The sequence below is a fragment of the Orycteropus afer genome, unplaced genomic scaffold (assembly GCF_000298275.1).
Source record: "Orycteropus afer afer isolate SDZICR_OR568_19922 unplaced genomic scaffold, OryAfe1.0 scaffold00129, whole genome shotgun sequence".
NCBI classification, from domain to species: domain Eukaryota; kingdom Metazoa; phylum Chordata; class Mammalia; order Tubulidentata; family Orycteropodidae; genus Orycteropus; species Orycteropus afer.
The window spans coordinates 4,608,618-4,624,134 of NW_006921716.1; the positions used below are offsets into that span (position 1 = coordinate 4,608,618).

General features: G+C 35.8%; 1 protein-coding gene across 1 annotated transcript in view; it reads right to left on the bottom strand.

Annotated features, from left to right (window-relative positions):
• Nucleotides 1–628: 628 nt before the first annotated feature.
• Nucleotides 629–15,517, bottom strand: part of IL7 (interleukin 7) — a 100,476-nt gene continuing 85,587 nt past the window's right edge. The window contains exons 3-6 of the mRNA XM_007944670.2: nucleotides 7,218–7,298; nucleotides 6,007–6,138; nucleotides 3,769–3,822; nucleotides 629–748 (exon numbers count right to left, since the gene is read on the bottom strand). Of these exons, the coding sequence (XP_007942861.2) occupies nucleotides 629–748; nucleotides 3,769–3,822; nucleotides 6,007–6,138; nucleotides 7,218–7,298 (387 nt within the window). The remainder of the gene's footprint in view (nucleotides 749–3,768; nucleotides 3,823–6,006; nucleotides 6,139–7,217; nucleotides 7,299–15,517) is intronic.

Here is a 15,517-nt window from a genome sequence, read left to right on the forward strand (position 1 = left end):
TGTTGAAGGCAGTGTGTTAAACATTCATGTTTAACTAAGTCTCTTGATATCTCTCTTAAGTATTTTGGACCCCTTTATGCTGTTGCTTCTTTTTAAGGTGTGTGACTTGCTATTTCTCATAGGCAACACTCGTTGTGTTGCTAACCCTGAAACATTTCCAGCCAAGAAGATGCAAATTTCCACTCTTAATGCAGAATACAGATGCAGAGTGGGCCATAAAATTATTTTGATAATTAAACAGTGTTAATTTGGAATCCATTCCTGCAACCATTATACTTCATAGCTTTGATATTTTTTCCCCTGAAAATCTCAAGTTTAAAAAGTATTATTGCACCTGGTACTTTATATAAATTGTCTTATATAAAGTCAGTTCAGAATTAATACAGATTGATACGTGCCCACTTACATATGAAATGCATTGTTGATTGCAGCATTCGGTTTCCATTGTTAATGTCCATCTTCTAGTATTAATATAGAGATATTTTTTTTCCAATGGTTTCAACCCATTTTAACCAGGATGCAGTCAGTAGCTTCTAGGAGGCATTCTCTCCCTCCAAAAGTTGCATGAACAAATTCTTGATGGATGCAACTTAAGGTCATATGCTTCTGTATTGCTATTCCATATTTTTCAGGGATCTTTAGCACCATTCAAAATTTTATTCCAACAAGTTTTTATCTTCTCTAGTAGTCTCTTTAGGAAACACAAGTCATTCTGTTTTCTCTGTTCCTTCAAGAATTTATTCTCTTCCTAAATAAATATATACAAAGATTTTATTTGCAATTTTTTTATAAAAATATTAGGTTTTTTAGTAGTCAATCTATCATACTAGTTAATACTAATTAATAATTAATTCCACAGCACCTAACATAATTTCCATCATGTTAGGCCTCACTGAAAATTTGGTACAAATTTTGGTGTAACAAAAAGAAGAATCTTGCAGGATTTTTCTTAACCTGCAGCTTCTAAGTATAATTTTGGTCATTAAGGTATAGGAAATTCAAGGTAGGTGTGGTTTGGTGTGTAGGGTTAATCAAAGTGCTATGTCAGGTGGCTGACATTTTCACACTGCAACTGTAGAACATAATAATGCTATTTAAACATTTTTGTGAGAAAGATATTTGTAGAAGAGTCAATTGAAGTCTGTTTTTTTAAATAGTTTTTTAAATATTATTTCTTCCATTAAGGGAAAAAAAACCCCACAAAAGCAGACAATAAAACATGGAAAAACATATGTTTAGTAGAAGTAATTAAGACTAAGTATTCAGATGATTTAATCAAAGGAGGTTTATAAGAATCAACCTAGTTGAACCTGTGGTCTACCCCATCATCTGGCCTTCACCAGATGTTCCATAAGCTATTAGTTCCATAAGCTAATTTTCATCCTCTGATGAGAACTGTAAAACCGTACAGAAAGTAGAGAAATATAAGGGAATAGCTCTGCATGAACTGAGTCCCTGGGTGGTGCCAATAAACTCATTTGGTACAAGTCCACCAAGACGTATCTTGGAAGAAAAGGCCTGGCAATCTACTTCTGAAAAGTTAGCCTTAGAAAACCCTATGGAGCACAGTTCTGCTCTAACACATACAGGGTCCCCGTGAGCCTGAATCCATTCAATGGCAACTGGTTATATTAACTTCACTCCCTGAAGCCAGAAGCCTCATAGAAGAATAATTGAATTCATGCAGAAACTGGTTGTTTTTAAGAACTTCCACAACGTGCAACTTCAAGTGTGTTAGCGTAGAACTGCACACCATAGGATTTTCCAAGGTTGATTTTCAGAAGCAGATCTCCAAGCCTTCCTTCCAAGGCACCTCTAATCTCAAAAACCAAACTCACTGCCATTGAGTCGATTCCAACTCACAGTGACCCTCACTGGGTTTCCAGAGCTATGAATCTTTACGGAACTAGATTGCCTCATCTTTTTCCCAAAGAGCAGATGGTGGGTGTGAACTGCTGACCTCTGGTTTACAGCCAACTGCCTTACCCACTACACCACCAGGGCACCTTCTGAGGTTAGTATTGTTGTTGTTGTTATATGCCGTCAAGTCGGACCCGACTCATAGCAACCCCTCCTTGGGTTTCTGAGGCAGTATCACTAGTATAGGGTAGGATAATTCTTCAATAACGACAGTTACTGGGTGTTTTCTAGGTCAGGTATTATGCTTAATGCTTTACATACATTTACTTCATTGTATTTACTTAATGACCCTTATGAACGTGATGATTTCACCTTACTTTATAGATTAGGAAGCTGCACTTCGAAGAGTATAAATAACCTGACAAGATCACAAGGCTAGTAAGCAGAGTGACTGGGTTTTGTGTCCAAATCGATCCTAATCCAGAGCCTGTATATATATTTTTTAATTTGCTCACAAATTAGGATCTCTTTTAGTTATGTATTTATTAACACTAACACAAAGCCCTATCAATAATACATTTCAAAGATTAGCCGAAAGATTTGGAGGCAAATTCATAATTTGTTAATGAGGGTCCCAGAGCATTTTTTTTAAAGTATAAATTGAAGTTTACTTGACTAAGCATATTTGCAATTCATAAATGTGAAACTGCATGACTTTCCTCAAGAGCCCAAGAATGAGTATTTATTGAAAGACAAAAACAAAGAACCTACAATACTGGGAACATGGATATTCTCTCTCTTTTCTACATTTTCTTTCCAAATTTTCATAGCCAGAAGCCCTCATTAGTTTCAGATTGCTTTTCAGCTCATGTATCTGTGTCAAATCTTCCATTTCAAAGGAGTTACTAAGTTTCCTGAGTCCAAGAGTATGCAAACTCCTTCTGCTTCTCCAAGAACAGTGAGGAATTTCTATGTTCCCATGTATTTATTGGTCAAATAATCTTATAATAATAATGGAAATAAAAATCTCAAAAACCAGCTGTGTTTATTTTTCCATGTCCCATACTAGCTATGGACTTACATCATTTTAAAGTGTTAACCAGATTAAACTTTTCATGCCTTTCTCTTTTATAAATATTTTCCATAAAATTTTCTAAAATAATATCTATTTAGTAGTTATGTATAAATATAATATATAAATAAAGGTTATTTATATACTACTATGTAGAGATAGGGAGCTTTGGTAGCATAGTGGCTAAGGCACTTGACTGCTAACGAGAAGGCTGGGGGTTCAAACCCACCAGCCACTCCTCAGAAGGAAGATGGGGCAATCTACTTCTGTAGTGATACTGCCTCGGAAACCCAAGGAGGGGTTGCTATGAGTTGGGTCCGACTTGGCGGCACATAACAACAACAACAACAATGTAGAGATAGTATATATATTGCATACTGTACAATCTATCGATACTAATAAAATAGATATAAAATGGATCCTCATTTTAATTTACATTTCTTTAGTAACTAACCAGGATGGCTTTTTTCCTCATACAAGTTCTTTCTAGTTTATTTTCTCCTTTATAAGTTGTTTGTATCGTTTGCCTATTTCCTACAGAAGTGTTAACCTTGTTGCTTTTTCTTAAAAAGAAAAATAAAAAATCAATACTCTGAATTCTTCAAGCTTTTTTTTTCTTTTAAGGGAGTATTTTTAAAAATGCAGTTGAAAGGGATCCAATCATCAGAAGGTCCTCCCTACTCCCTTTATTAACATTATAATGAGTATTTTCAAAACCAATCACAGAGAGGAAAAAAATAAAAATTTAAAGAGAAACATTAAGGAACTGAGTTGAGTGAAGAACTGATGAATCATTATATAAACGTCATATATAAAAATTAAACAATTACTCTCACCAAATTCTTTGTGGGTTGGGCTTCACCCAGGGAAGGTGCTTTTCTTTCTTTATCCTTAAAAACAAAGTCACATTTACAATATGAAATATTAATCATTTATTGTGTCTCCCATTAATCTTAATAGCTAATTTTCACATTATTCTCAGCTCACCTAATTGATTTGAGAATTTAGTTTAAATTCCCAATTGTTAGGATGGCAAGATACTGATTTCATGTAGAAAGAGGTTATCAGGTTAAAGGAGGAAGCAAGAGATGTTAGCTTTCTAAATGTCTTGAATTCATAATTCAGCAGTGTGTTAACTGCCATGAGGTATGAAAAATTAACATTGTTGTTGTTGTTGTTATGTGCCGTCGAGTCGGCCCCGACTCATAGCGACCCCTCCTTGGGTTTCCGAGGCAGTATCACTACGGAAGTAGGATTGCCCAACCTTCCTTCCGAGGAGTATTAACAGAGTATATTAAAAATAGCATTTAAGTCAACATAAAAATAAGTCAGTATTGTGAAAACCATACATTTTATTAAGTGTCACCATAAGAAACAAACAAAATAAAACAACAACCAAAAATACTAGCTTATAGCATTTTGGGCTCATAAAAAAAAAAAAAAAAAAAAAAAAAAAATTAGCACAGCTGTCTTCTTTAATAGCTTGCCTGATCATATCAATGAAAAAGTGGATTTTATCAGGTTAATGTCCTAACACAACTTTATTTGAATTATTTATATATTTTATTTCTCTACAAATAGTTGCTCTTGAAACATGGTGATCCATACAGAGCTCAAAACATGAGAGAAATGATTGCAAATAGATAGCATACCTCTAACTCTGATTGTCTGTTTCATGCTCATTTCAGTTGATTCCAGACATGAGGCTTATTATACCCAGCTTAATATTTCCAAAGGTCACTACTAATCAATTAAAACATGATTTTTTTTCCCCCACGGCCATCAAATCAATTCCGACTCATAGTGACCCCATTGGGTTTCCGAGGTGTTAAATCTTTATGGAAGAAGATTGCCCCATCTTCCTTCCAAGGAGCAGCTGGTAGGTTTGAGCCGCTAACCTTCTGTTTAATAGTCAAATGCCTTAGGCACATGTAAGCAACATGAAACCTATCTACCATCAGGTTTATAATAGAGAAAAGCAGAAATTCCTAACATTAGGTGCACAAAGCTGGAAACAAGCTTGGGCAAAACTAGAACACCAAACGATGACTGGTTTGCACCAAGTAAATAAAGCAGTGATAAATGAAGCTGACCAAGTTATAACGTCTATTTTTATCACTTTCAATGTAGTTCAAGGAAACTCTTACCAGTTTACCTTCTATGGGAAATTACTGGTATTCGAAACAAAACAAATGTTCTTTTTGTATCTTAAAAATGTTAATTAAAAAAAATCATACTAAACCTTTTGTCTTTGTGTGGCAGCTGGTAAAATCCTTGAAGAGGATGATGATGGTAATGATAATAAAATTTAACATTTATTGAAATCTTTTTGGTACCAAGCATTTTACATGAATTATGCTATTTAATCCTTTCAACATCCTATAATGTAGATGCTGTATTTCTCACCATTTTGCAGATAAGGAAACTCTTGCCCAGTCTCAAGATTTGAGAATTTGTTTTGTTTTTACGTTTCATGTTCTTGTTGTGTGCCGTCGAGTCGGACCCAACTCATAGCAGCCCCTCCTTGGGTTTCCGAGGCAGTATCACTACGGAAGTAGATTGCCCCATCTTCCTTCCGAGTTATGTTTCATAAGTAAAGAAAAATTATCCATATCCATATCAGAATTATTAGAGCAAAGAAATAGAAAACGTTAGCCGCATACATGCTCTGTGTGAGTATATAAAGATATTTGTTGGATATATTTGATTATGTGTTTTATTGGTTGGGAGTTCTTATAAATGTGTGTATATATGGATTAAAATTATGAATAGGTTTTAAAAATTAAAAAAAAAAGTACTATTTCCCACCCAATTTATCACCCTAGTCTCCCTGGAAATTACTATGGCAATGAAGCATTCATTCATTTATTTTTTATTCCTCTTTCATAAACTATTAAGCAAGAGATGAATAGGTAGTTCCCAAGTTGATGCTTTCTTCTTCTAGAATTAAGTAAATGTATTTCAACTCTAAGCACTTAGAATTCTTTGATAATGGATATGACCTACAGAGAACTGTAGTGCCCAACACAGGAGTAGCTTATATTTTTGATCCAAGTAAATAGTGGTCAGCTTACCTTGCTGGTGCAGTTCAATAGTTTTAATGTGCCTTTTGAAACAATTGATAAGTGGAGATTGAAATCCTCGCTGATATTCATTTTAAGAAATTGCTTTACCCTGCGAGCAGCCCGATATAGAAACATAGCTTCCTGTTTTAGAAAGAAAGTCAGAAAAGTAGTGGTTCAAATAAAATATAATGAAACGATAAGCTTTATTAAGAAGCCTAAAGCCAGAGTTGTACCTCTAAGCCATGCCTCACCTGCACACTGGCTTTCTTTTCCAGTTAATCACTGTGATTGACAGATAACAGGACTAGAAACTATTTAGCTCCTAGGTGGCAGCATGAAGGACACAGAACAAGGTTTAATTTTCTAATCACCTATGTCTTTTCTTTGTAATACAAGTGTGAACTTATCACTTGAGTGTGCATGTATGATTATTATGAACAAGATATCCAAAAGAGAAGATTTCTGGAAGCTACAATAATAAAAAGTATGTGTGGTCTATCTTATGGTCATCATTTTTTGCACCTTTTGAGCTATAGATGAATACCTGTTAATAACAAAATAAAGGAACATATTGGGCTAAGACATAGGTACTCATATTTCAGATATTCAAAGCAAGAAATTAAAAAAAAAAGAATTTATGAATATAATATAGGATGCCATGTGATTAACTCAGTTATTGTGATATTTAAGAGATTTTTCAATAACATATTAATTTCTCTACAAAGAAATGACACAAACGTTTGAAGGTTTTGTAAATTGCAATATTATACCAGTAGGATGTGATAGTAGTTTAAAGATAAGCAAATATTGAAAGAAAAAAATTCAAAATGCCAGCAATCAAATTATCTTACAATTTGCTTTGTGTGTGTGCAAGTAATCACAGAGCTCCTCTTTAGCAGGTATTTTCCTGCAAAAGGAATTCAGAAATAAGAGATATGTGTGTCCTTGATTTCAGCGGTTTGTCTAGTATTTTCAAGGTGAAAAACTAAATGCTGAAACAGAAAAATCTAATAAACATAGGGTTATTTGTAAAATAAAAATATAAAGAAAACCTTTATATTTATACTATAACATAATACTATATAATAAATCAATGCAAAATTGTGGTTAGAACTGAAAGAAAATGTTTATTAATTTAATTGTCTAACACATGCACAAAATAATAAGCTTCTGTAAAATCAAGCTTGAATGACATATAAACTCCAAATAATTATCGTTACCTTATTATCATCACATGAATGCTTTTTAAAAAAGTTAGATTCATTAGTTGGGCAACTGGTACCAATTTCTAACATGTTGTCCTGTAATAAATAATATAAAATAATATGGTTAAAACTGAGAACTTTCCCAATATGTAGTAAATTAGAAAAATAACAATTTTATAATACCTAGCATTGGGAGCTCTGGTAGCATAGTGGCTAAGGCACTTGACTGCTAACCAGAAGGCTGGCGGTTCAAACCCACCAGCCACTCCTTGGAAGGAAGATGGGGCAATCTACTTCCGTAGTGATACTGCTGGGAAACCCAAGGAGGGGTTGCTATGAGTTGTGTTTGACTTGACGGCACATAACAACAACAACAACAACAGTATTTAAATTTTAAAGAAAATAAGTTTAGACTGGCTCAGCTGATGAGGTATAAAGAATAGTGTTCTATAGTTGAAGAATAAACAAGTATATACATAAACCCTCACATATTTAGGATACCTCCTAGATTCTTTAATTTAATCCCAGAATTTATTGACAGAATCTGGCTTATTTGGGTACATGGAAGTACCTACTTCAGAGGTGATAATACACAGAAAAAACACTGAACTGTTGTAACTGAGTCAATTCTAACTTATAGCAACTCCATAGGTCAAAGAAGAACCAACCATACGGTTTCCAAGGCTGTAATCTTTATGGAAGCAGCCTGCCATTTCTTTCTCCCATGGAATGGCTGGTGGATTTGAACCACAATTTTTATTGTCAGCAGCCAAGCACTTAACCACGGAGTCACGAGGGATCCTTAATATATTGATGAGGTATTGTAAAGTTTGGTGGCATAGTGCCTAAAGCATTTGACTGCTAACCAGAAGGCTGGCAGTTCAAACCCACTAGCCACTCCTCAGAAGGAAGATTGGGCAATCTACTTCTGTAGAGATACTGCCTCAGAAACCCAAGGAGGGGTTGCTATGAGTCGGATCTGACTCGACAGCAGTGAGTTTGGTTTGTTTTTTTGGTTAGTTGAGATGTATTTAAGAAGTTATTCTGATGAAATTTTTGTCACTATTAGAGAGCAATTTAGAATTAAGGGAAAACATCTTGACAGTGAGTATAGGGTTGGAATACATTCCATAGCATTTTAACAATGGTTGAGGTCGAATTTTGCTGATTAACAGTGGGATTGAATGTCTGTGTATTGTAAACAGTAAGACAAACTGGTAAGTACTCATTTTTCATTTCTAAGGACTGTAATATGAGAAGTGAGGATTCCTGGAATCAAGAGTTTAAATTGACTTATTAGGAAGATCTTCCTAATGGTTCAGATTCTCTTATGAAAGGAAGTGGAATAGTTCTGCAAAGCAAGCTAGAATTTCTATGCTATTATAAGCTTCTACAAGGATTTTAAGCAACTTAGCCTATTTAGTGTCACCAAAGAAACAGGAAAAGAAGTGGAGCAATGGGCAAAGGCAGAACTTAGTCATGGGCTTCTAATCTTCATTTACCTCTCAGAAAAGTGTGCATTACTCTTGTCACCTGTGAAAAGCATACATGGTTTCTGGGTTTGTTCTGACTTTAAAATTTATATACTATTGATTTTACCTGCAGGAAGTTGCATCTGAATACATAATCATTCATTTAGCCATTCAACACATACTGAGGGCCAATATGCAAGGTCCTCTGCCATGCCCTATGGGGAAACAAAGATAAGAAAAGCACGATCCCAGTTTCCTGTGTCCCTTGATATAAAGGATGAATACTGCACCCCTTGATCACTTTCACATCACTTGTTACCTTTGGAAAAGTATGCTTTCAAAAACAAGATTTGTTATAGCACCAACTGACCCAGTCATACATCTCAAGTGCAAAAGACATATTGTCCATAATTATCTGCACATTGCTATTAGACTTCATACCTAAAAGGGCAGTGTAGAACTAATATTTGTCTAATAAAGAATGTTCCTATTGACTTGCACTTAGCCCCAAGAAGGAGAATAAATCACAAGCAAATTTATCTTTTATAAACTATAGAGCATTTAATTTTAGCCATGCCATTTATGCTAGTGACACTCGAAAACTGAAGCGCTTGGCATAATAAAATGTCTGACATAAATTCTGTTTTGTTACAAGCTCCAGCATCTGCATTCCTGAGTAACCTTGACTTCTTCCCATTCACGTGCAAATGGCCTTGGGCCTCTGGCTAGGTGGGCCAGAAGACCCCGCTCCCTATCAACCACTTTGTTTAATCAACCTGGCTCTTGCACCCAGCAACACATAGTAAATAAAGAGCAGGGAGGGGGAAAGAGAGGGTCAGAAATGTGGTTTAGCCACATGGGGGTGGGAGCCAGGAATGTAATTATAAGTTGTGTTATTGTTGTTATTATGTGCCATTGAGTCAGCTGTGACTCATAGCACCCTATGTACAACAGAACGAAACACTGCCCGGACCTGTGCCAGCCTCACAATCTTTGCTATACTTGAGCCCATCATTGCAGCCACTGTGTCAGTCCATCTCATTGATAGCCTTCCTCTCTTTTGTTGACCCTCCCTCGACTTTACCAAGCATGATATCCTGCTCCAAGAAATTGTCCCTTCTGACAACATGACCAAAGTAGGTCAAACGACGTCTGGTCATACTCGCTTTCAAGGAACATTCTGGCTGCACTTCGTCCAGGACAGATTCATTAGTTCTTGTGGCAGTCCATGGTACTTTCAGTATGCTTTGCCAACACCACAATTCAAAAGCATCAACTCTTCTTTGGTCTTCCTTATTCATTGTCCAGCTCTCACATGCATATGAAGCGATTGAAAACACCATGGCTTGGGTTAGGCGCACCTTAGTTTTCAAAGAGACATCTTTGCTTTTGAGCACTTCAAAGAGGTCTTTTGAAGCAGATTTGCCCAGTGCAATATGTCATCTAATGTCTTGTCTGCTGCTTCCATTGGTATTGATTATGGAATCAAGTAGTGTGAAATCTTTGACAATTTCAATCTTTTCTCCATTTATCGTGATGCTGTTTCATTAGTTCAGTCATGAGGATTTTCATTTTCTTTATGTTGAGATGTAATCTATACAGCAGACTGTAGTCTTTAAACTTAATCAGTAAATGCTTCAAGTCATCCTCACTTTCAGCAAGCTAAGTCGTGTTGTCTGCATATCACGGGTTGTTAATGAGTCTTCCTCTAATCCTGATGCCACTTCATACAGTCCAGTTTCTCGGATTACTTGCTCAGCATACAGACTGAATAAGTATGGGGGAAGGATAAAACCCTGACGCACTACTTTCTTGATTTTAAACCATGCAATATCCCTTTTTCTGCTTGAACGACACCCTCCTGATCTATGTACAGGTTCCTCATGAACACAATAAAGTGTTCTGGAATTCCTAGTCTTCCCAATGTTAGCCATAATTTTTTTATGATCGACACAATCAAATGCTTCTGCATAGTGAATAAAACACAAGTAAACATCTTTCAGATATTCTTTGCTTTCAGCCAAGATCCATCGGATGTCAGCAATGATATCCCTCATTCCACATACTCTTTTGAATCCAACTTGCATTTCTGGAAGTTCTCTGTCAATATATATCTGCAACCGTTTTTGAATTATCTTCAGCAAGATTTTACTTGTGTGCGATATTAATGATGTTGTGAGTATAAGAGAATTAGCTTATTCAAGATGTTTCCAGAAGCAGCTGATTGAGAGTGGAGCTTCTGATTGACATGCCACCTTGTCACCATGTGACCATCACTCAATCTCCTTCTCCATCTTTACTATAAAAGCACACTTTTCCCTCCATGCTTTGGAGCACTCGGTAGAATCTTCTCTGCCTTGTGTTTCCCAGTTAACGAATTGTACTACTCTCAATAAATCTCTGCTTTTACTTTAACAGTGTGAGTATTCACTTCTTGGTGTCAGATACCTGAGATCCAAAGCCACATTATTTTTGGCAGTCCCCAGGACATTATGGATTTCAGGCTCTTTATATGAACAGAGCCACTTGGGCTCACCACTTTCCCCAGATTCCTGGCAGTCACCCATGTAAAAAGCCTCTCAAATCGATCTCCCATTTCTTGAATAGATGCTCTTTTAGATTTATTGTTGGTTTTCTCTTATATTTCGATTTTCAGTTCATGCTCTAAACATTTTGATGAGTTTGTTGCCAAATTTAGTTTGATGTGGCTGTTAGTATGATACTTCCAGGTATAATAAAGCTGCAAACAAAAATACAGGCATAGGTCAACTACTTAGAAGCCATTATAATAATTGCTGGCCACAAAAGCTGTTATAGTCTCCAGTGACAGCATAAACCATATATGAGATGGGCCAGAGAATTATGCTGCCCACTGACTGCAAGCAAATGTTTGTGCAACAGAAACCGAAAAAAAGAGAAAAACCCAAACCCATTGCCATCAAAGGTACACATTTATTTAAGCAAAACACAGTTCCAGTGCCATGAAAGAAGCCTGACAGAATTTTAGTACATTTCAGCAGAGTCATTTTCAGCCTATTAAGGTGGAACTTACTTTTCTTCTTAGGTGCACAGTAAGGTTTCAGTACACAGTCAGATCCAGTGCACATTAAGGTTTTCAGTGCACTTCCAGGCTTAATAGTATGCGCAGTTCTCTGTTTAATAAGATGAGGAATGCTGACTCTAAGGACTAAGTGGGGCTGCCTTTCAGTATCCCAGCTCCTTATACGTACAAACATATTGGGCCATGTGCCTGCCTGTTTTTGGAGTTCTGGCATGCCTGTACTAAAGAGAGTCTAGAGGGTGAGTGGCTACTATGAGGTTCTTTTGAACTAAATAAACTAGTTTTCTTGTGCAGTAAATTAGAAAATAAAGGCTCCTGAATCAGGCAGCCACAATGGGATGCCTAGTTTGATCAGTACCTGGAGGCCTCCAAAAGACATCAAGGCAGTAAAATTGCTTCTCTGCAAGAAATTATTTCTAAATTAACTAAACAAAACAAGAAGATGCAATGCCAGATTTCTATTCCAATCATTCCTGTCACCCCAACATCATCGGCTCCTTTGCCAGCTGTCTCTCCTTTATACCCATGCCCATCCTTTTATTCTTCTAACAATACTCTCTCTGAACTCCCTTTCTTGCTGAATACTCTTCATCTGAAATAACAAAACCAAATAAGAAATCTTTGTCTGAGATACCTCAAAATCAGGGCACTCACAGAAGTTAATTCCTCCAGGGATTACTTTCACTTCTTCCTCCAAAGCAGAACTTCATTTTCAGTTCATGCTCTAAACATTTTGATGAGTTTGTTGCCAAATTTAGTTTGTGTGGCTGTTAGTATGATACTCCCTGGTATACTAAAGCTGCAAACAAAAATATAAAAGAGTTTCCTAACCCATATGAAAATCCTGAAAAATTCACTGAATGACATAAAATATTGAATGAAACTTATAAACCTGGATTCAATATCTAAATATGTTAGTTGGACTAGGAGAGGCTCAATTATGAATGAAAGAAGCTAATCAGAGAAACCCACGTTTCAACTTACTCTTTACATCCTTGATAAATGAGTCTGGATTCTCAGCCCCTACCAGCATGTTGGTTTGTAGTTCATGTTTAAAACACTGTAAGTGAAATATGCCAGAAGTAATTTAGTATTTCAGTGATTCTAGGAAAAATGAGTTTCTATCTACTCTGTCCTTTTCCTTCTACTTTGAGAAAATGAGCTTCCATTTGCATTGCCTTCACTTCCCTCTGTGTAGAACTTTTATTTGGTATTCAGCTTTGCCAGAGGGTCTGAGATCTCTGAATCTTAGGCTCCGGCAAATTAATACATTTTACCAGCCTGTTTTTCCATTGAATTGCATCAGTCTTACTAAAAATTACTATGTATGTCTTTAGAAAGTAGGTCCTCCATAGCTTGTCTCATGAGATACTGTATAAACCTGGTTTCTGAGATGGCCTCATAGACTGGTAAATTTATGTGGGCTTTCTGTTGTTGCTTACTTGTTTCATTTTGTTGAGAATTTGCCTGCAGTCTAGCACTTTTGTGTCTAAGTTTCTGTCTTGTATTAGGTTAAAGGCCATGACTGGTGTTTTTCATGTGGTAATCTAAAATCTCGGTTCTTTTGTCTTCCAAGAAAAACTGCTTCTTGCATCTGTCTTTTGTTTTAGGCTTTTAGTACCTACTTTAAGAAACTATGATATAAACTGGTTTATTTGAAAAGTGCACTGAAAAAGATGAATTATTTATTTCAATTGGTATAATAAGGCCTTAAAAAGGACAAATTATTCTAAATTGTTTCTCTAAAAGATTCTATAACGCATGCAAAAGACAGGGTTATGAAAATGAAATATTTTCCTACCTCCAGATCGTATTGTTAAAACTAGATTATAATATACTTTCAAAAAGATTTATTCTGGTTTAATGATAAATAACCTCTTCTTTAAACTTAATGGTCCAAATAGTTCCAGGAATTAAACAGAATTCATGCTGGTAAAGATTTTTATATTTCATAGTATGTCAATCCTAAAAGGAACATCTTTCCTAGTAACTTATGCTAGATGCTATATGAAATATGTTTTACTTAAGAAACAGGGTAATTTTGGCTTAAATTAAAACTATTGTTGTTGTTATTTTTCCTTTGATTCAGCCCTGACTCATAGTGACTACTCCTTGGGTTTCCGAGACAGTATCGCTACGGAAGTAGATTGCCCAACCTTTCTTCCAAGGAATGGCTAGTGCGTTTGAACCGCCAGTCTTTTGGTTAGCAGTCAAGTGCCTTAGGCACCACGCTACGGAGTTCCTTAAATTAAAACTAGTAGTTCTAAATTGGCTAGAATTAATGCTGTCATTTATAAAATTACTCAAAGTTTCAGTATTTACTGGGTAAATAAAAGGCTATGATAAAGAAAAGGTGAAACTGTTTGCCAAGAGAATGATAAAGAATAGAAAAAGGAAAGCTATCTTTCAAAAGACACAGGGCAACTTAAACGTAAATTGGGATGACTAATTCTTGCCTTTGACCATGTGCCACATAATAAGGTGGGTAGGGCAGGATCAGGTCACCTGGCCCCAGTGTCTGAGGACATTCAACTCTAGGGAAGCTTTTGTGAGACCCCTCCAAACTGGCCTTTTAAGACAAAAAAAAAAAATAAGAAAAAAGCTGTTTTATTATGTAAATAAATAAAAACCACTGCCATTGAGCTGATTCTAACTCACAACAACCTTTATTACAGAGTAGAACTGCCCCATAGGGTTACCAAGGGCTGTAAATCTTTACAGAAGTGGACTGCTTCATCTTTCTCCTGTGGAGTGGCTGATGGGTTTGAACTGCCAACCTCTTGGTTAGCAGATGAATGCTTTTAACCACTATGCTACCAGAGTGCCTTGTCTTACCATAGTTATCAGAGATTGGGTGGCTCGCCATCATAAAAGAGTTATAAACAAGTTCTCCCTGTCGTAGAGGAATTCTTGTTGTTGTTATGTGCCATCGAGTCGGACCCGACTCATAGCGACCCCTCCTTGGGTTGCCGAGGCAGTATCACTATGGAAGTAGATTGCCCAACCTTCCTTCCGAGGAGTGGCTGGTGGGTTTGAACCGCCAGCCTTCTGGTTAGCAGTCAAATGCCTTAGGCACTATGCTACCAGAGCTCCTAGAGGAATTCTAAGAGGCCAAAATACGGAAATCTGAAATGGTCTGGGGAAATGTTCCCACCTCTAGCCAGGGATTTAAGATTATATTCATATCAATGAATTGATCAGGTTAAGAAGAGACTTTGTGATTTCCAAAACCAATTGATAAAATCCCAAAGGGCTAAAGTTAGATTGGGTCAAATATTGGAAATAGTAAAAGTTTTAATGTAAACAAATTTTATTTCAGTAGTAATTATGTTTTATGGTGTCTAGGCTTAAAATAATTTCCAATAACTTTAAGATATTACATTGAGTCAATAGGTATTTGTTATAATTTAAATTTATACACTTTTAATTTTTATGCCACAGAGAAAGGATATATATATATCTAGTATAAATATATACTAGGGTTAGCTACAAAGGGAAATTATTTAATATGGTCAATGTTTTTATTTGTCTGGCTAAAAGTTTGATGAGTTAATAATATTTTTAAACACTTATGTGTCAAATAGCATATAGAGAAAAGATTGGAGTTTTTACTATTAAAATAACAAAATTTACTTAATTACTGAGTTGAAGAGTTAAATTTTTCTTTGTGCAATTTTCCTTGAAGGAAAGGGTTTGATGTCTCAGAATAAGTTCCTGAGTTGAAAATCAAGCCACATGACTATGAAAAAATAAAACAAAGCAAAACAAAACAAAACAAAACA